Source organism: Trypanosoma theileri (assembly GCF_002087225.1).
Source record: "Trypanosoma theileri isolate Edinburgh chromosome Unknown TM35_Tth_11_V1, whole genome shotgun sequence".
In the NCBI taxonomy this organism is placed as follows: domain Eukaryota; phylum Euglenozoa; class Kinetoplastea; order Trypanosomatida; family Trypanosomatidae; genus Trypanosoma; species Trypanosoma theileri.
In genome coordinates, this window is record NW_021639853.1 from 301,188 (window position 1) to 322,069 (window position 20,882).

A 20,882-nucleotide genomic window follows, 5' to 3' on the forward strand; every position below is an offset into this window, starting at 1 on the left:
CCTTGCTCGCCACACGTGCATTACAAAAGCACCCCTCACAAAGACACCACCACCACAAGAGTGACGGCCAGAAGCAGAGCGTGTAAGAGGGAATGCGCTGCGGAGTTACCATTCATACCAACCCGGTGGGCAATGTCCTTCTTCCCTTCCACGAGGGCACCCTGGTCATGAGACCCGACTGCTGTGGACCTTGGTACAACAATATGGTTTACTGAAGCCCTGACTCCCCTCAACCGTCCCTGTGCCCCAGAAACTGTGTTTTCTGCGTAGGGTAATCGGTTCAAAAGTGGATGAAGACTGCTGCCATCGGAGGCAACGGTGCACACTTCAGTGTAATTGGGGCAGTAGATTGTCTTGAAATTCAATGACGCGGAAGAAGAGCTTACTGTTATATTACCTCCTTCAGGACATTCTTGGAAGTCCGATAAGCCACTGTACTTTACTTTCACTTTACGATTGCTTTCATCACACAACACCTGTGCGCACACACCACTCATTATTTCGGTCACTTTTTCGGTTCCATTTTCACGCTCTAAATTGTAATCCTCTGTAGTCAAGCACATCGAGTTCTCACCCGTCAAAAAACCCAGAAAACTACCCTCCTCTAATTCAGTGCATGGGAAAGAATGAAGTGGTGCGCTCAACTCCATATGAAAAGGTGAAAGAAAAACAGGACAAGATCCTGTTGGGTCCTCATGTACTTCATCCACATCAACACTGAAACACCTTGCAATTCCAAAGCGATCAGATGAACAACGCAGCCTCTCATCAGTACAGAATGCATTGGGATAATTCGAGACCCCTTTGTCCGTGAGGCAACCTTTTCGAATAAAATCACATCCAGACTTGTTGCCCCAACTCATCGGCTCCTCCATTCCCCAGTTGGCAGAATAATATTTCATGTCATCGAAAGCTGCCATCGTCAAAGCAGTGTAGTAGGCGCCAGCGAGCGCATGTAAAGAGCTCATCAACTCATCCTTTGCATTGCGCCATGACCACGTGGATGACACACTTTGATTCGAGTCTTTATAGTCCAGTTCCATACCCTCAAGATCACTGCAGTCGTAGTGTTCCTGTGCCTTTTTCTTCGTCATATTGGAGCTCACAACCACTCGCTCCACTCCACGCACATTGATTTTGGATATCATGCCAAGACTCTTCATCCGCTCGTAGTCGAAGCCAAGTGCGTGTGCAATATGGTGGGCAGCCTGGCGAACGTTGGGTCGAGTACTTGCTGTTGGGTATGGAATAAAGTTCAGCCCACCAGCAATTGGACGTCCAGAGCGTCCATCAGCACATGTAATACCAAACGCACCACCAGGTTTCGCGGCCACGTAGAGTACAAAGTCAGCCTTCTCAACACCTGGGTTGTGGTGGTTCTCAGGAACAGTGAAAAGACTGCAAGCACCTTCAGTAAATCGAGGTATAATCAACGGAGTGCCCTCAGGGTCAACGAGCAGACGCTCAGCGTGCAGTTGGACTGCAGCAGGAATGATTTTGTCCATCAGAACGGTTTTCCGTTCTTCAGTTAGGAGAGATTCGTTGTGGCAGATAAAATTATATCCATCCATGCCCTTTGCCGTGTCGTTCGTGTTGGTGCAGTAGTTCTTCCTGCTCTCCAAATTATCGCCATCCAAAATACTGTCTTTCAAAGATTTGTTGTTCAACGTATTGTCCTTCAAATCCTCCATTGACGTCTTGATGCGGATCAACTGCCTCTTTGATGTGGCGACGGTGTACGCCTGCACACCACTCCGTCCCTTGCGGGGCAACTCCCGCACAACACCAGTCGATGGCGCGTCGCCGCCGTCCTTCTGCGCAATACACACACTGGCGCAGCACAGAAACAACAGCAGTAGGAGGAGCAGTGGTCGGCGCCACAGAAACAGCAGGGAGTGAGGTGTCTTATTCATGACCGGGAGGTTTTTGTAGCCGGTGTGGAGTAGAGTTGCGTAAAACAATCTATAGAAGTAAACACAGATAAAGAGAAAGATGTATTTCAGTGCTACGGTGCCGTGCACCAGAGACAGATTTGACCACAGAAAAGAGCCGCACCCACTACACACACACACACACACAATGCAACACAGAATCAAAGAAAGGAATAAAGATATATAACAGAATAACACACACAAACGCACACAAGGATATCCAAGGTGCACAGCACACCACACCCTCAACACAGACAACAGGACGAACAACGGGATGGTCACAGTTCATCCCATTTTCCTTCAGTCATTTCTCGATTCTCTCTGTCATCACTGCAGGCCATGCACATAGCGCAAAGAACATCGCACTACGTCCCATCCACACTACCGTGCTGTACGTGCGGGTACTCTGGGAAACCGTTCGACATGAGCATAAGCGTTAGGTAAAGATAGAATACCACCGCATGCAGCGTCGAGGATCAGCACCAGTCTCTCAAACTGTTGGTGGAATGAAAGTGTCAATAGCAGCACCTTGGTGTTCGTGTTACTTATAATACCCAATATCAGACCAGTGAACACGCAATACTCCACCATCAGCAAGAAATGAGTTTACTGTCCTTCCTCACCCTCTGCAACAATAAGATCTGCTTGATGACATTCAGAGAGGGGGAAAAAATGAACCTCTAGCTGAGGGGAATGAATAGTTACAACGAGACTTCCACTTGTGCCGCATACATCGTCTTTTTTTCTTTCAAGTGCGTTTGTATGTTTAAATAGTATACAAGAATAGTTTCTATAATATTGCGAGTTCTGACATGATGAGGAATGATGTAAGAAGAAGAGGATGCTGCTAACAATATGGTGTGAAAATTTGCTTCTTAAACACAACTGAGAGGTGATGATTGATAAATATATATATTTATAAGAACGTGAAAATTTTATCGCCATTTGGTAAAGGAGAAAAAGAAAAATACACTTAATATTGACTGTAAAACAGACAGAATTTTTTTTTTTTTTTTTTCAATACATACTTCTTATGTGCTTGTAACAAGGATGAATGGTCGCTGCTCCAGAAGTGGATGCTTCCGCGCCACAGGAAGCCAGAGACTAGGGAGACGGAGTACCCTAAGTGACACCAGAGTGTCCATCAAGTCATCGTGAAAGTAGGAGAGCAGGGCATTCACCGACTCTTCTGTGAGGGAACCACTCACCTGGAGTTCCACAAGACACTGGTGTGCTCGCCCACCGCTGCTTCTCTTGTTCTCCGCCCTTGCGAGTCGCACCAGTGCATCCACATGTGCTGCTGTTAGTGGGCACTTCTCGAAGATTAGCTGTCTTAAATGCATGACGGGTAGCCGCAGTCCACGACCTAAATCGCTTGGTGTGAAGCTGCAGCGGGTGAGACGCACCGCGTTTATGTGTGCACCGCCGTTAAGAAGATTTTTGGCGAAGGCGGCAACCCGTGCGGCGGCGTGCGGCTCGTCTGTGTTGGAGTGACGCAGCGGCGGGAGGACGTCGAGGTGCCCGTTGCTCTCCGCGCGGGGAGCCGTTGGGACCGCGTCGCCAGCGAAGGGGATGTCTGCGACGTGCAGCGCGGCGATCCGCAGGGCGGTGGGGTCGCAGTCCTCCAGCAGGACGTCCTCCAGCACCGCGAGGACCGCCGCGTGTGGGGCCGGTCGGAGAGGGCCCAGCACCGACACACACACCGCCACACTAGAGTCCTGTGTCTGTATATGTGTTTGGATTTCTTCTTCTTCAATCTCAACTTCTACCCGCACAGGGAGGTACTCAGCGCAGCGCTCGAGGAGGGCAACAAGCTGATCCACACTGCGGAGGGGACTGCGTTCACTCTGTATCGCACGCACCACGTCTGCCGTTGTAAGAGCCGTAACGTGTATTGGATGGTTGATAGGGCTGGCTCCATTTGTCAATGGGCTGTTGAGACTTCCATGCGGTGCTTTTTGACCACCAATAAGAAAATACGATGTATCTTCAAAAGATAACACACTCGACTTTTTTTCACAATCTATTGTATAAGGCAGAGATTTATTATATTTTATCCGCGATGGGGGATGCACTGCGACTTCTTCTCTTTCTCCTCTAGTTACCACTAATAATGATGGATCTACGAAGGAAGTTGACCCAGTTGCTAAGGTTGACTCCTTACCTGACTCTGCATCAATAACAGTCCTTGTATCAACTCTCTCACTAGAATTATTTTTATCTGACACGTGATTCACCTCATCACCACGTTGCATTCTTAGATGTGTCATTAGTGGACGTATGAAACCGCCACACAATAAGCGTAGACCTGCTACCATTCCGCTGCAACACCACGTTGACTCCACCTCAGTCTCATCATCAGACTCTGTGATATCCCCTATCGCTGAGGCGTTGGAGAAATCCGTTCTTCTGCCGCTCTGTTCGTTAACGTTAGACTTCTGATAATGGTGCGGATCATTATTGCGAGCTTCTCGACGGGGTACCAGCAGTTTGCGCTGCTCAGCGTCACTCATATAACTTCTAGATTACTAAACTCTTCTCTCTGTATTATTTTTACACGCAAGTTCTGTATATATATATATATATATATATATATATATATATATAATCGCACAAACTGTACAGGTTTACCAACCAAATAATTAACTAATTAAACTACTTACAGTGAAATAGAAAGAAAATCAAACCTCTGCTTTATTGATTCACACACCCCTTTACTTTCCTTTGTATATACTTACAGGTGTGTTTACGTCTCTCTATCGTAGTACGTCACGAAAGAGGCTGCACTTTGACAATGGAAAAGAAATTAACGAAAGAAAAAAGTATACATTCTTTAAAAGGTCACAAAATGATACGCATGATTTCATGACAATAACAGATAAATAGAGCAACCCAGACACGATTATCAAACATGCCATTCGTTTGATAGACTCAAGAAAGCAAAGATAAAAAAAAAAGAAAGAAAAAACGGTAAAACCTTGTTCTACCTCTGCACAGAGAAGCACATCCACGCAGCTGCCTCTACTGCTCTGAGCAAAAGGAAAAACAACACACACACACACACACATAACCAAAGAAACAATTGTAAAGAGAATAGAAAACGAAAAAAAAAAAAAAAACAATAGAAGTAGTAACATTAATGTCAATAATTTTGGTGAAGAGAATTGAAGAACGAGCACTACACTAAAGATCCTCCCAGGAAATAATCTCAAACGCATGTAGTAGCTTCTCCTTTTCTCTTTGTGAATCCCAGAAGATTTTCTCCAGTGCTACATGACAGTCATCAGCTTCCTGCTGTAGCATCAAAGCCCACTGTTCTACCGCTTCCGGACAAGCACGGAAAATTTCCACCAATCGGCTCAACTGACGTCGATGTGATAACACGTCTCTGGCAAGCAAGTTAGTACTATGTAATGGACTGGCTGTTCGACAAAAACACTCAACTGGGCTGGACGCAAGGGCAACAGTGTTACCTAACTCATGCTCCTCCCTCCGCGACACGTCAGACACAGATTGTTTATACGTAGAATTGGTTTCCCCAGTGCAATATTCAGCATTCTTTTCAGATAATCTCTGTATAACTTGTAAGCGGGACTTTTCTTGTCGAAGTAAAAGTTGTGTGGTATTAAGACGATCAGTCTGAATACACAGCTTCTTGACTGCCTCATTTAATCTTGACTGTTTTTTAGCAAGGTCTGCACTAGAAACACAATCACAATATCGGCTGTAGTACGCATCAACTTCTAACTGAGCATGTTTGATACGCGTTTCCATGAAATCACGTAACTGAATAATAGAATCCACGCATGTTTCCATGGATTTCATATATTTTTCTCTTTTAATTTTGTTTTCTCTTATCGTTGAAGAAGAAGGTGGTAGAGGAACAGTTTTTTTCTTAGAAGATTGCCCACTGACATTGTTATTCCCAACTGATGGGTTACCACCACCAACGCTCAGAAGTAAATCATCCGTGGTAAGTATGCTTGAAGTAGAAGTTGTCGGTGTTAAGACAATTGGGGATAGATTCACATTGGGTTGTTGCCGTTGTCCATGTTGTTGTTTCCTTTCCAGTTTCAATATATCTTCCTCCTTTTTTTCTTCTTTTATATCTAATATTTCGTCAAGAAATGATGCAAGGACATCAACTTTAGCGTCACCACAACTATCACTGGAAGGATTATCCTCATGTTTTGTTGTTCTGATCAAAGTTGACTTAGTTTCAAGAGATTTCGCCATTTCAGGAGAATAGTCATCGTCAAGCAAACGATTCAGCAACAAAATGTCATCTGAAATTTCTTCTTCCTCTTCTTCTTCTAATGATAATGAATCAACAAATGAACTACTACTATCACTACTGGTATAGTTTAAATCATTTTTCTTTTCATTCTTATGGAATCTCCGTATTATAGGCCTATTTGTTCTTCTTTTTTTATTTTCCCCCTCCGTTTCAATAGTATGTGAGTTTACCTGAGGTAACGACATATTATCTGATGAGGTGTCCACAAACGGGCTGCTGCTGCTCTTACCATCAAAACTTGTCGATAAAGAAGAAGGTTGTGAGTGTCTTCGAACGATAGAATGAAGGTTTACCATCTTTTCAAGCATTTCTTCCAATAAGGTGTTAAAACGAGTGCATATATATGGTGGCAATGGGAAGCTTACATCAGTACTAAGTAGTTCTCTTCCCATACATGAGAACGAATCTGTTGACTCAACAAGATTTGGAGACAAAACATCTGACGACCCCACTACCGCTACTGACCCTTTTTTTGGTGACCCTTGCTCATTACTTGTAACGTTTATGTTCCTTTTTGAAAGGTCATCAAGGCGTAGTACTAACTTATTGTTACTTTGATATAATTTACTACGTGTGGTTAGAGTAAATCCATTAGGGTCGTTAAGTTTTGTGGCACAGATTGATGCACCGTCATCGGTAACCGCACATTTACGCGTTGTTGTACCTAAAGACATTTAAACTGCCATAAAGAAATCCTGAAAAGGGTAGAAATAATACAAAAAAACGAAAAAAAAAAAATAATAATATTTTACAAGACACGAATAAAACAGCCTATTCATTATATAGTATTCCAATCAAGGCACTCACTAGTTCTACTACTTTTTATTTGATTTTATATCAGGCCTTCCGAGTTTTTAAGTAAGAAAGAAGCGCTTCTTCTTCCTCACGAATTTTGCGTTCGACTTCCTCTAATTCTTGATCTATGGTTTTCTGTGACGGCGGCTGAGGCACTCCAACTGGATTTGATTGTGTTTGAAGAGGAACTGCCTCAGGCACAGTAGCAGTTGGTGGCGGAGCTGGAACTGAAGCTGTTGGCGGAGGTGGCACAGTAGCTGTTGGTGGAGCTGGAACTGAAGCTGTTGGCGGAGGTGGCACAGTAGCAGTTGGTGGAGCTGGAACTGAAGCAGTTGGTGGTGGGGGAACACCAGTAGTATTGGTATTGGTATTGGTATTGGTAGTATTAGTATTACTAGTACTAGTTGTAGTAATTGGTTCTGAGTGCTTTGGGAAAGAAGAGGGACTTTTTGCCGCTTTGCTGACATTGTCTGATGTGTCCATCCCTATAGCACCCCCACTCACATCAGCAAGTAGAACGCCGCTCTTCAGACCAGACGATATTCGTTCCAGTCCACGTAAAGTTTCTCCAATAGAACCGGAGGAACTAGGTGATGATGATTCACCTTGACGTCGCCTTAACTCTTCATGAAGAGTATCACAATCTTCTATTGCCATTTGTAGTTTTGTCCATACCTCAATGTAATGTTGATCCATGCGTTCATACACACTTGCCTTGTCTGTGATAACTCGCTGCAGACGTTGTACCTCATCCAGCGCAATGCGTAACTTCGCTTCCACAGTTGCCACTTGAGAACGTTCCGCACGCAGTTGTTTTTCCAGTTCCTCACTTCTAACAAGACCTTCACTTAGTGACACACGTAGTCGATCTGTTTGAACTCTATAGTACTCTTTTTCGTACATAATATCTTTATTGGATTTAGTTTCTTCATTATCTTTTGTGTTTGGGGTACCGACAGCAGAGAGTTTATCCTCCAACTCTCGACGTTTTCCCTGTTCTGTGTTCAAGGCGTTAAGTGTATACTTGTGAAGTTGATGTAATTCTTCTTCTTTTTTCTCAGAAACACGCAACGCTGCACGTAATTTTACATTCTCTGCAGCTAACATTTCCTTTTCTTGCTGCTCACTCCGGAGACGTTCTTCCACAGATTCCTTTTCAAGTCGTAGTCGCTGAATTGTGAGTTGTGACAATGCGGTATCTGCGTGATGAAGTGAGCGACGCTGCCGCTCCAAATAAATATTTGAATCTGCATTCTCATTACCGTTTCGCTCATCATGCACATTCATCCACGGTGCAAACGGATCCACATGAGAAGTAGTGAGAGGACACATCATATTTAAGGGATATCCAGCATCACATCGCTCCAGTGCCATACCAGATCTATCGGCAGATAAAGTTCCCTGATGAGTACCCTGTTCTTTAGCCCGCTTAAGTACCGCCACCTCCATCTCTAAACATGCTACTTGTTTCTTTAGATTCTTTACAAGTGCCGACTCTAACTCTGCATGACGACGCGGGACATCATCCGCTTCAACGGCTGTTGAATCATCTTCACCAGGAACAGGAATGTGAGGTACAAGAAGACGTGTCTTTCCTTCACCAACACGTCGGTGAGATGAAGAATTACGCATTCGTTCAGCTTTCCTAATCAGCGTATTCATTTAATGTAACCACGTACACACCATAGTTGTTAACGATCCAAAAAATAACGGTAAGAAAAAAATGAAGAGAAAACAAAGACAAAAAAACTCTGTTCACTTATTCACTGGAAAGAATGTATTTGATATAACAAAAAAACATTGTAACAATAAAATAAACAGTACACCAAAAATTAAATCATTAAAAAAAAAAAAGAAACGAAGAAAATGATTGGCATGACAACGCTGGAGAGGACAACCTCCACCAGTTGGCGTTCAGTAATAGTATCAATAACCTTAGCCTTAATAGTAGTAGTAATAGTAGTAGTACTAGTAGTAATAATAATAATAAACTGATAATGCCACCAAGAGCATTCCAGCATATAGATTATTCTTACCTTACTATCTACCTACTTGTTTAACTGCTTACTTGTCGTCGGGGACGGTAATGCAGACATCCACACCGGCGTCGATCTGGAAGGAGGTGATCTTCTTCACCAACTCCGTGGGCGCGCGGAGGTCGACGAGACGTTTGTAGATCTTCATCTCATACGTATCCCATGTGTTTGTACCGTTACCGCAAGGCGTCTTACGCGTTGTGATCTTCAGTGTACGCGTGGGCAGACGCACCGGCCCGCGCACCTCCACCTTCTCGTTGCGTGCGTGCGTGAGGAGCTCCGCCACGACGTTCTCCACCGCCTTGGCGTTGCGGCTCGTCATCTTCACAATGACACGCTGGGTCTCCTGCGAGGGAGCCTGGTCCTTCTTTACGTAAGCCATTTCGACGTGATCACACCTATAGTGAAGAGAAAAACAAAACAAAAAAAAATATATCCCAGTAGGAAGAGAAGAAGAAGAATTAAATAGAAAGAAATGAAAGAATTGGGGTAGGGAGAGGGAGAGAAAGGAGAGGGGTATAAGTTAGTAAACAACGAGAATATACAAAACAGGTTTCATACTAGTTTCCGTAACAAAACCAAGAATAACAATAGCATCATGGATAATAAGGCAAGGTTCTTTTCAATTTTAAGTTACCTCTCTGTAACACAGAGCACAGCAACTATGCAAACACCACCCAAACACGTAAAAATAATGATAACAATAAGAATAATAATACGAATAAAAGAAACACCTTATCAAGGTTTCAAAAAAACTTTGGAGATGTCTGATTTTCTCTCTCCGTGTGTGAAAACATCCATTCTGGTGGCGGTGGAGTTGCTGCTTCGTTCAGTGATGAGAACGAAAGCTGTGCCTTACCCTTTGCCTTTCGTTTTAGCGCAGCTCTGTACGCCACATGAACCATTGGATCCTTATGATCCTTCATATGTTCATAGGACTCGAGTACCATATCCAGAATACTATCGGGTACATCAAAATCCTCCTGGTACAAGCGTACTAATTTATCCTCAACCACGCGTTTGTACTCGTGATTTGCAATGTTATCAAAACGAGCAAAGCGCATTAAAGCACTATGCCACTGACCACGCAAGTAGGCAGCTTCAATAAGAAGACGCATCTTATCAAATGTTTCAGGGTATTCACGATCCCGCATCTCCTTATTAAGACGATCAAAATGTTTCCAATCACGCAGTTTCATACAACAACGTAAAAGTGACATATATACTACTGCTCCACCGTTTTGCATAACAGGGAGTTGCGCAAATCGCTGTGCTTCATCAAAAGAACTACTTGCCTCAATACGAGATGCTAATACCAATCTGTACACTTGTGAAGATATTGGACGATTATCTTTTTTCATTATTTTTAGAATGCGCATCGCATCTTCCCACTTTCCTGCCATAACACAAGACCGCAAAGGGGATTCATAGCTTTGCTGATACATCGTCAAACCGTTATTTTGCATGGCATCAAAGAGAGTAACTGCGAGAGCCCAGGTGCTGGGATTCGGCACTAACGCATGTCTCTCCATGGCGGAAACTTCTTCACAGGAATTAACAGCGAGACGAACACTACGTTCATCCGGTGGCGAACGCGTTGCGATCATCTCTCGCATTTGCCCCACAACCTCCACATGTTGGCCGTGACGGTAACAAAGACGAATTGCCGCATCATATGCCTCCGGTGGAATAAGGATATTCTGCTGCGCACAGCTGTGAAGAAAGTGGAGACACTTCTCCCACTCCCCACCAACCTCCCAGAGCCGTGCCACTCGTTCCACTAGAACAGGTGTTAATTCCACATGCTTCCGAAAACCTTCATTGCCTTTTCGGAGTGAAATAAATTCCCTTAAGGCCACCTGCCATGGTAAATTATTATCATTTGTATCACCACTATTATCATTCAAATTCTTCTCTGTTTTCTCCACTACTGTAGGATCTTTGGAATGTGATTCATTATAAAAATTGGTAGATGCCACTAATGCCGCACGAAGATACTCAGATGTAAATTCATCATTTACAATTGGTGTATGGGATGCGTTCTTCTGCAAGAGAACTGTATCACGTTGTCGCAGACGCAAAAATTGATTATGAGCCTCTTTGAAATCTCCACAGTCTGCACAAGCAGCCATATAGGAAAGATGTACTTGCATAGAACGAGGTTTATTGATCTCTCGGTGAAAATCAGTATAAATACGACGTGCCACATTTAACATTCCTCGTTTTCCACAACGTTGAATAGCATCAGACAACATTTCACTTGAAGGTGTAATATTATGCTGTGCAGCATCATTTAATGCAGCGATGCATTGTGACCATTGACTGGCATGCTGGTGTTGATTAAGAAACGCTTTTAATTTTGCTACTCGTGTAGCATCACGACGTGCCAGTAGTTTATCACTGCGCAACTTACTGTTAAGGAGTTCAGCATACGCAACTCTTTTCTGCATTCAGTTAAAGGGTCTGCTTCAACACCCATCTTTATTAGTTTATTTGTTTTTTTGTTGTCGTGCGTACGCAGAGTAAGGGATCAGTCAGACAGACACAACCCCAGTAACACATTCCAAAAAAAGAAATAGAAAATGAAGAGAGAAAGAAAACGAAAAGAAAAAAAAAAACAAAATAGTTACACAGTTAGATAATAAAAAAGAAATAACAAAAAATGAAAAAAAAAATTAAATGGAAAACAAAACAGATAATAATGACAACACAAATCATTAAAAAAAAAGAAACGAAGAAAATGATTGGCATGACAACGCTGGAGAGGAGAACCTCCACCAGTTGGCGTTCAGTAATAGTATCAATAACCTTAGCCTTAATAGTAGTAGTAATAGTAGTAGTACTAGTAGTAATAATAATAATAAACTGATAATGCCACCAAGAGCATTCCAGCATATAGATTATTCTTACCTTACTATCTACCTACTTGTTTAACTGCTTACTTGTCGTCGGGGACGGTAATGCAGACATCCACACCGGCGTCGATCTGGAAGGAGGTGATCTTCTTCACCAACTCCGTGGGCGCGCGGAGGTCGACGAGACGTTTGTAGATCTTCATCTCATACGTATCCCATGTGTTTGTACCGTTACCGCAAGGCGTCTTACGCGTTGTGATCTTCAGTGTACGCGTGGGCAGACGCACCGGCCCGCGCACCTCCACCTTCTCGTTGCGTGCGTGCGTGAGGAGCTCCGCCACGACGTTCTCCACCGCCTTGGCGTTGCGGCTCGTCATCTTCACAATGACACGCTGGGTCTCCTGCGAGGGAGCCTGGTCCTTCTTTACGTAAGCCATTTCGACGTGATCACACCTATAGTGAAGAGAAAAACAATAAAAAAAAATATATATATATCCCAGTAGGAAGAGAAGAAGAACAATGAAATAGAAAGAAATGAAAGAATTGGGGTAGGGAGAGGGAAAGAAAGGAGAGGGGTATAAGTTAGTAAACAACGAGAATATACAAAACAGGTTTCATACCAGATTTGATTGTATTAAAGGGAATAAACTTCACGTTTTTTTTTTATTTTTTTTTCCCCCACGGCTATGCAACAACTTTTCATCTCCAAGTTTTTTTTTGTTTAGTTTCAAACAAAGGTCCTCTTGGCCAGTTCATGTGTCATCACTGGATTTGGAGAGAGGATTGCTTTGAGATCAGCACCTTGTGGAATCATTACTTCTGCATCTCGCACTACAGTGGTACCACTTTTTTCTGTAGAAGTGTCTTCTTCAGGTTTAAGGAATTCACGAACAACAAAATCCCAATATCGACGTTCTCGTTGGATGTCTATCTTTGGAGAGAAACGAAGAAGTTTTATTAGGGCATCATCGGAGTACATATCCCATGGAGCCAGACGCAGGGTATGAAGAATACGAAATACGTGAATAAAAAATGCTTTTTCGGCAGTTTTACGAAATACACAACGACCCAATGCGACACGTCTACCATAGAGTTTCTCATTTACTGGAAGTTCCATCCAGTAATTATTACATGGAACCCGCAGACGACCATTCCAGTGTTGTAAACCCTGATAATGCTTTATGTGTGCCCAGTGATCACTGCTAGTCCACCCTACAGTCTGTAGATATGTTTGAAAGAGACTACGAAGTAAGGTACCGGTATCGGGTAAACCTAATTTATAACACTTTTCTGGTTCTACATCTTTCACAACATCAAAGTCTCCAGCATCTGCCATCATTACATTCCATACATCTTGGTGAGGTGGTATTCGTGTAGTTCCCGTACCAGGTACTTCACGGTACCCAGGAGGTGAGCGAATAATAGTTAGTGAACTATTATTATTGTTACTATTCTCATCACTATCCATTGAATCACGTGGTAAAATAAGACCAAATCGCCTTCGTAAATCCAAAAGATGTTTAAGTTTTTCTTTATTCTTTGTCACTGGTATATTGAGAGCACACAAGGTGTCAATGGCATGTAAAGCACAGAGTTCACGAGCCGTATCTGGTGTTGCACCAATCGCATTCCCACCACGTACTCCATATCTTTCAGGAAGTGGTAAATAAATACTACATCGAAACTGATTTTCACCATATATATAATTTACAAAAGCTGATTCATAAGGATGTTGTTGTTCCACCATAAACTGTCGTAACATTAATTGAGAAAATTCAAATAACTCCCGATACTGCGGTTCGTTGCATATATTCACTTCTACAAGATGTTGTCGAAGGTCTGCAATAACACGACGATTCAATGCGACCAATTTCTCTGCTAAACTCAGTGGGGCTCCCCGTTTACGTGTTTTCTTAATACGTGGCCAATGTTTTAGTGGTTTAGGCAAAAGTGCACGTGTGGCGTCGTCTAATGTACGTGGAAGTGGGGAAACAAGACGTCCAAACCGTAAACAGGCATCAAAGTGTTTTGTCTGCTGTTCCACATTATGTGTGAGTGGGATACCGAGAAAACAGAGAAGTAACTCTGCATGCATAGCGCATAGTGCCATCGCGTGAGTAATGTTCATTGCCTTTCCTGTTGCCTGCAAGTCTGGATAAGAAGGAATAGGTGCGGTGGCGGTATACCAAGTGATATTCTTTTGGCAATGTGGACCAAATCCAACATCCACTTGTGTTAATTCTTCACTTGCTCTTGTTTCTACACAGGCTTCAAATGAAGCTTGTAGATGAGATGATTTGTATAACTCATCCACACGTTGAATTGCAAAGTGATCGAAAAGACAAACTAACCCTGGAAGTTTATCATGTTGCCACCAGGTACCTTTTTCTCCTTCTACTAAATCATATACTCCACCTTCACTTTCATCAATAAAACCAACGATACGATGTTCATTAAGTGGATGAGAATTAATTAAAGCAAGACGCATAGCAGGACAATGTTGTGCAAAAGGAATAGATTCCATACTTGTACTAATAGTAGTAGTCGTAGTAGTAGTATCAGATAAAGTTCCTTTCGGTTGTAATACTTCTACTTCCATAGGATCAATTTTAATAGGAATATTTTCATCATCACCTTCTTCCATTCCTGGAAATTGTGTATTATGTTTAAAGATACGCGCTTGCAAGTAGGCGAGTTCACCGGCCATACCACGTAAAAAAGGATCACCTCCACATCGTCGAGAAAAATCATTATATCGTCTCTTCTTTGTATAATAGTCTGGTTGATAACTCTGCAGTACTGGATATGATCTTGTTCCTCCTGGATTACGCAGAGACTTTGTCTTTGCATTCCCATTACCAACACTAGAACTAGAACTAGAACTAGAACCAGAGACTCCTTTATTCATTATGTTTGTTGTCTCATCTGTATCCATGGGTTTATACAAGACAGGGAATGGTAAATCCGAAAGAGACAAATCCCGTACGGGATCTCCAGGCATTGGAGCATAACGTCCTTCTCGTTTGGCTTCCTCAACACGTTTACGTTGTAGTCGCTCAGATGTAAAGAGTGGGATTCCCAACGCATCTAAACAACGTTCACCATGCATACACGCAGCCACAATAGCATCCTTTTCCATTTTTCCATATCCAACGGCTCGTAATTTTGTTTGTTGCATAACTCCAGAAAAAAGTACTTCCACTGGTACTAAAAGTTCAGCTTGAAAAAAACTTTTATCTGCCGTTTTGGTAACAGAGAAAGGAGAAGCTCTTCTGTTACTATCATCTTGTGGATCTGTGTATCGGGTGAGATAGTTTAACATGCGAGATTTCGCAAACATGTCTAACTTCTCTAATACAGAAACATCCTGAGCGGGATGATGTTCCTCGACCGTATTCTTATCTGATGATCCATCTGTAGAGGAAGAGGTGGAGGTGGAAGAAGAAGAAGAAGATGTGTTTGCCGTATTCGTTTCATATCCACGACGACTACAAGTTAAAGCATACGGAAAAAAAGTTTTGGTTTTCTCTGAAACAGCAAAGAACAGAGAAGATAATTTCTCTCCACGTCCATGTGTTTTACTGCTTAGATACCTCTTGCCAAGACTCAAGAAGGAATGAGGAGTACAACTGTTGTTGTAGATAATAGTTAGCCGTGAAGTGGGGTTAAGAAACGTTGAACGCATGCAAAAGGCATTACCAAGTCTATTGAATAAAACCTCTTTTGATTAATGTTCGTTTTTTTTTTTTTCTTTTTTGTATTATTTTTACTATTATTATGTGAATAAATGTGAACTTATGTGTGTGTGCGGCTTCTCACTATATAATTACAATAATCACAAGAAGACCGAAGAAAAAAAAGAAGAATTATTTTCAAAATTAATTAAACAAAAGACATATGTTATGTTATTCGATTTAACACTCTCAATAGTAGTCCAGATGAAATGAAACCCTTCTTTTCTCTTTGTTTTCCTTCTTAATACGTTTTTTCTCCCAAAGGATGCATTTACCATTACCCCATTAGGAGTTTAACGTTACGTACATACATACAAACATACCCTCACATAAATATATACAAAGTTATGATACTCAAAGGGTTATCTCACACTTGCAGAGTGAAACAGGAGAAAAGGAAAAGTCTCATTAAATACAGAAGCAAAACACAAAGAAGGAAAAAAAAAAACAATTGCTTTTACAACAATACTCGTGCTGAGCCATTCTTACCTCATGGGGAAACCACATATATATATAAGGTTACCAGTGAGGAAATCTCACACACGTACAAAAAAGAAAAAAAAAAAAAACCACTGGAAAACCAGCAATATTACAAAAAAAAAAGAAATGGATTTAGAGGGAAAAAAATTAATACAAGAGCAAGTTGAAGGTATCCATCAGAAAATCTAGGTCCAAAATTAAAAAAAAAACGCAACAAAATAGAACAGTATAAACACTGTATGTGTGTGCGCATATATAAATAAGTATATAAATAAATATTGTTACTATATCAAGGTATCTCATTCTCATTTTCATTCTCTCAGAAAGAAGGACATCCCATTCCAAGTCGGCGCATAACACTTGCCTGTCCCTTTTCTGTCACCTTCAGTTCATCCCAGAGAACTTCAAACATACACCGTTCAGCGCAGCGAAGTAAATTAGAATCACAACCCGCAGCAGCACCAACATGACGACTCAGTACTTCCTCATCTACATCCACGAATGCATCCTCATTTACCTTCATGCTTAATAACAGAGCAGCAGTGAGGAATAACTGCACATTCCACAGTTGTACACCAAATACATGGCTGCCAGCACAGGCACGACAGAGTGTATCATCCTCACTCTCAGAAATTGGACCTACCGAGTAGAGATCAGATGATGTGGGAGATAAAAGAAGAGGAACACCTTTGCTCTTATCATCACTAGCGATAGGATTACTACTGCTGTTGCTACTGATATTACTATTTCCGCAAGAACTCTCATTTAAAGGCACTCCTCCTAATGTTATTGGAGGTAAAAACTCTACCGATAAAATATTCTCCTCTGTGTTGTTATTAGTTTTACTACATATCATACTTTGAGAGGCATTACGTAATGATATTGTATTTTTCTGCTGCAAGAGAATATTTTTTACCTGCATACGCTCCAGAAGCCAAAGAGAGTGCAAGAGAGTACTTAAAGAGCAACCGAATGTATGTTGTGCGGTATGAAATAAAACTCCAACAAACTCTTCAACAAACATTTCCAATTGTTTAAAGGAACTGCAAAGACGTCGACCGATCATTCCAAGAGGAAAGGTTTCTGCCGTTATTGCTTCCTCTATTGAGGCAAGAGGGAGTGGAACCACAGGAACACAACTGTGCGGTGAACATGGTAGTGTGAATAGAGAGGAATTAAATGAATTAATACATTCCTCACTGCTGCAAGCTCCAATAGCAACAACGTTGTGAATAAAGGAAGTAACTGCCGTAACAAAGAGGCTATTATTAATATTATTATTATTATTAGCCATCTCACACCTTTCCTCTAGTGGTTCACATAAGTCAATAGAAGATCATGGAAAAAAAAGGAGGAGAGTGAGAGAGAGAAATGAAGTACAGAGCGTTATTTTTCTTTCATATATATATATCCCTCTCTCTCTCTCTCTATCTCTATGAATGAACTGAACACAATTAATATTTTTACAAAAAAAAAAAAATACAAACAAACACACCTATCATAAATAGATAAATAAACAAATATGCAGAAGAAAGAAAAACAAAATTAAAATAAAATAAAAAAACTGAAAGGAAATAAGAACAGGGAAACAAATTATAAGAGATCCTGTCGAAACGGCACACCACGTTCAGGGTCCAATTGAGGGGCGTGAAAACACCGAAAGTGCGTGGCTTTGAGATTCGGAAAGACGGCAATTACACCCACACCGAGAGGTTTACCACAAACCGCACATATCCGCTTCTCATCTACATACACACATCGCTGCTGTAATAAATCTCGATGACGTTGGGCATCTGCAATCATGGATTTTGTTGCATTTGCATTTACTTCCGCCATTTGAATTTTATTACATAATGTCTGAAAGGCTCGTAAAAGATATGAGGATATTTCAGCAACACATACTTCATCTGGTAATGAAGTCATAACAGAGAGAGGATTAATACAATATGAATGTTCATTTAAAACGGTAAGAGCAGCAGAGAGAAGTCGTTGTTTACCCGCTGGTGGAACAAGTAATACATGAAGAAGAATATTAAAATATTCGTTAAAAGTATGTCCATCATGAAATGGACCATTATGTCCAGTAAGAAGAATTTTATCATCTTTTTTAATAGATAATTCATCTCGCTTCTCATTACGTATTCCATGAGGGTCACAAAAAATATTAATATTTTTTCTCTCTGTAAACCATTGTGTACTATTACCTATACTTTGAAGGTCTCGTACGTGTTGTTCTTCACAATACCGCACAGCCGTATTAATATCATCCAGTTCATATACTAACTTTGTTAAAGCACCAAGATGATCACCAGCTTGTTTTAACACTAATACTTGTTCTTCTATTAAACCAGCATCAAGAAGTTGTGCAAGTACTGTATCTGTATCATAATATTGACTAAACATAAGAAAAGTTAATAAACTCCTACGTGAGGAACCACGAATACCTGATTCATAACCTGCTGGAACTCTAACAGCATTGGCACTTAAACCTTGTACACCAAAAGACTGTAAAACTTGAATCATATCAATAAGATTTATTGCATATAATGTATGAAGCTTCGAATCGGTATTATGATCAACATATATGAGATGATGTAAGTATTCATGTAATGGATATCCTCCATATCCAATTAACATAGGGAGAATAAGAGATACAGATGGTTGTTTTTCTTCTTGTCTTCCTTGTTGTGATGGTCTCCTCACTAATGCGGTAAGAGCGGCAGTGATATTCACACTTAACATCCATGGAAGAAAACGAACGTAAAGTTCATCATCACCACTCATTCGCAGTACAACACCGGCTTCATACACCAATCGCTGTTTCTGACATTGCTCCAAGGCTTCCTCAAACTGTCCATTACAAGATAAAACTAAAGGGTATATCATAGGTTTAGGACGTACACCTCCCTCACTCACGTAGTGAAGACATTCCTCTGGGTTTAGAGTTGAGGATGTAAGAAAGAGATTTGTTAATTCTTCATCTGTATATGGAACACATTCAAGTACATAAAGGAGAAAAATAGCAAATTCAATAGCTTGTTGTTCTACACTATTAGTTCCTAATCCAAGAGAACGTCGTCGTAGAAGCAATTCATACAATTGATGATAAGCTTCACCACTACTTAATGAAAGTTCTACTTTAGATTCCCATTGATTTCCTTTTTTTAATGGACGACGTAATTCTGGTAAAAACTCTAATAATTCCACTGTTGGTGTTGCTGCAAGTTCAAAATAACGAAAAGCTTCATTATATTTTTTCTCTTTTAAAGCATGACGTGCACATGCATTATAAAAACGTCTTAGTAACTCATCTTCTCTAGATTCATATGCGTATTCCACATACCGTAAAGCTCTTTCATAAAGACCAGCATTTATATAAAGTGCTGCTATCGTTTTTTTAGGCATAAGTACTAATAACTGTACACTATATATACCTATACCATAAATACCTAATAATGTTGAATAGACATGATTTGGTACTCCATCAAATCCATAGAGAGATCCACTATTACATGGAAATTCTTCTCCATCTAAGCATGACTGCATTAACACATTACCATCTGTCTTCACACCTACTATAAAAGGTGAAACAAAAGCAACATCTAAAATAGGTTCTGACATTCCAATTGGAATTGCAGTTTCTAATTCAGTTTCTGTCGTTAAATCCATCAAAGCTAATTGGTTGTTACCTATTCGAATCAATATATGGGAAGTATCACCATACCCAATTACATTACGACACAAGGGACCTTGAGAAAAGGTTTCTACTATATCCATCCTCTGTTGAATCTGTTGAGTATTGACGTTAATTATACAATAATCATATGGACTTCCTGTAACGATTATATCACCTTGCCATGCCAGAGTTTTTGTGCCTTCTGATATCATTATATGAGGACATTCAATAACTGTAGATTCCCCAGTATTAGAGTTTCCACTACCAATAATTTGTGAATTTCGTTCCGTATATTCCACAAGGATTAACCAACGATTGATAATTAAGGCTAATCGATGATGATGTTGTTGTTGTTGTTGTTGTCGTGGTCCATTTCCCTGTACTTGAGCCACACAACATGTTGTGATAGTTCCTTGTGGGAGTGGAAGATGCTTAAAAATACCAACACTATTTAAGGATACATAGTGCAATGCGTCAAGAACACCACCTGCAACTACTAAAAGCAAAGGTGTAGAGAATTCGTTATCAACATGAAGAAATGTAACGCCATAAGAAGAAGTAATAATACTTTTACCATTTCCAATACTTTCGTTATTCGAAGCGCCAAATTGTTTGCAGTGAAGAAAAGAAGAAGAGACATCATAACGCACCGCATCGTAATCAAGACGTGTGAGAACGCGGTAAACATGTAGAGTATCATTAGCGCAACCAACATAAAGAAGACCCCGCAGCTCTTCATTACTAGTGAGATGCATTTCTCTCAGCAAAGGTTCTCCATTGGTACGCTCCACGGGAAATAATACCGCCGTATTTACACGTGTTTTCTCATGTGAGGAATCAAATAGTGTCTTGCGTTCCATATATATATATATATATATATATATATATATATATACTATATGTTTATTATGACCTCGTGTTTTTTGTTATTTTTACTTTTTTTTTTTATGTGGATAGTAACAATAACAATAACAACTATTATAGTTGTTTTGTTATTGATATTATTTGAATATTTGAGACACAAAAAGACAAAAAGAAAAAGAAAAGAAAATAGTCAAAAACACCATACAACATGAAG

At 40.8% G+C, this 20,882-nt stretch overlaps 11 protein-coding genes across 11 annotated transcripts; all 11 read right to left on the bottom strand.

The window, feature by feature from the left end:
- Positions 1-35: 35 nt before the first annotated feature.
- TM35_000112260 (surface protease GP63) lies at positions 36-1,913 on the bottom strand (the record flags this gene model as incomplete). The annotated part of the gene is made up of 1 exon (XM_029024935.1): positions 36-1,913. The coding sequence occupies one exon, from the start codon at positions 1,911-1,913 to the stop codon at positions 36-38; it is 1,878 nt and encodes a 625-aa protein (XP_028883758.1).
- A 624-nt stretch (positions 1,914-2,537) lies between these two features.
- TM35_000112270 (uncharacterized protein) lies at positions 2,538-2,876 on the bottom strand (the record flags this gene model as incomplete). Its single annotated transcript, XM_029024936.1, has 1 exon — positions 2,538-2,876. The coding sequence occupies one exon, from the start codon at positions 2,874-2,876 to the stop codon at positions 2,538-2,540; it is 339 nt and encodes a 112-aa protein (XP_028883759.1).
- An 86-nt stretch (positions 2,877-2,962) lies between these two features.
- Positions 2,963-4,444, bottom strand: TM35_000112280 (uncharacterized protein; the record flags this gene model as incomplete). Its single annotated transcript, XM_029024937.1, has 1 exon — positions 2,963-4,444. The coding sequence occupies one exon, from the start codon at positions 4,442-4,444 to the stop codon at positions 2,963-2,965; it is 1,482 nt and encodes a 493-aa protein (XP_028883760.1).
- A 670-nt stretch (positions 4,445-5,114) lies between these two features.
- On the bottom strand, positions 5,115-6,902 carry TM35_000112290 (uncharacterized protein; the record flags this gene model as incomplete). Its single annotated transcript, XM_029024938.1, has 1 exon — positions 5,115-6,902. The coding sequence occupies one exon, from the start codon at positions 6,900-6,902 to the stop codon at positions 5,115-5,117; it is 1,788 nt and encodes a 595-aa protein (XP_028883761.1).
- Positions 6,903-7,065: 163 nt separating this feature from the next.
- TM35_000112300 (uncharacterized protein) lies at positions 7,066-8,685 on the bottom strand (the record flags this gene model as incomplete). Its single annotated transcript, XM_029024939.1, has 1 exon — positions 7,066-8,685. One exon carries the CDS (start codon positions 8,683-8,685, stop codon positions 7,066-7,068), a length of 1,620 nt encoding a protein of 539 aa, XP_028883762.1.
- A 402-nt stretch (positions 8,686-9,087) lies between these two features.
- Positions 9,088-9,441, bottom strand: TM35_000112310 (ribosomal protein S20; the record flags this gene model as incomplete). Its single annotated transcript, XM_029024940.1, has 1 exon — positions 9,088-9,441. The coding sequence occupies one exon, from the start codon at positions 9,439-9,441 to the stop codon at positions 9,088-9,090; it is 354 nt and encodes a 117-aa protein (XP_028883763.1).
- A 364-nt stretch (positions 9,442-9,805) lies between these two features.
- On the bottom strand, positions 9,806-11,509 carry TM35_000112320 (uncharacterized protein; the record flags this gene model as incomplete). The annotated part of the gene is made up of 1 exon (XM_029024941.1): positions 9,806-11,509. The coding sequence occupies one exon, from the start codon at positions 11,507-11,509 to the stop codon at positions 9,806-9,808; it is 1,704 nt and encodes a 567-aa protein (XP_028883764.1).
- Positions 11,510-11,997: 488 nt separating this feature from the next.
- TM35_000112330 (ribosomal protein S20) lies at positions 11,998-12,351 on the bottom strand (the record flags this gene model as incomplete). Its single annotated transcript, XM_029024942.1, has 1 exon — positions 11,998-12,351. The coding sequence occupies one exon, from the start codon at positions 12,349-12,351 to the stop codon at positions 11,998-12,000; it is 354 nt and encodes a 117-aa protein (XP_028883765.1).
- Positions 12,352-12,641: 290 nt separating this feature from the next.
- On the bottom strand, positions 12,642-15,599 carry TM35_000112340 (uncharacterized protein; the record flags this gene model as incomplete). The annotated part of the gene is made up of 1 exon (XM_029024943.1): positions 12,642-15,599. One exon carries the CDS (start codon positions 15,597-15,599, stop codon positions 12,642-12,644), a length of 2,958 nt encoding a protein of 985 aa, XP_028883766.1.
- Positions 15,600-16,447: 848 nt separating this feature from the next.
- On the bottom strand, positions 16,448-17,422 carry TM35_000112350 (uncharacterized protein; the record flags this gene model as incomplete). Its single annotated transcript, XM_029024944.1, has 1 exon — positions 16,448-17,422. The coding sequence occupies one exon, from the start codon at positions 17,420-17,422 to the stop codon at positions 16,448-16,450; it is 975 nt and encodes a 324-aa protein (XP_028883767.1).
- A 299-nt stretch (positions 17,423-17,721) lies between these two features.
- TM35_000112360 (uncharacterized protein) lies at positions 17,722-20,664 on the bottom strand (the record flags this gene model as incomplete). The annotated part of the gene is made up of 1 exon (XM_029024945.1): positions 17,722-20,664. One exon carries the CDS (start codon positions 20,662-20,664, stop codon positions 17,722-17,724), a length of 2,943 nt encoding a protein of 980 aa, XP_028883768.1.
- Between the last annotated feature and the right edge of the window lie 218 nt (positions 20,665-20,882).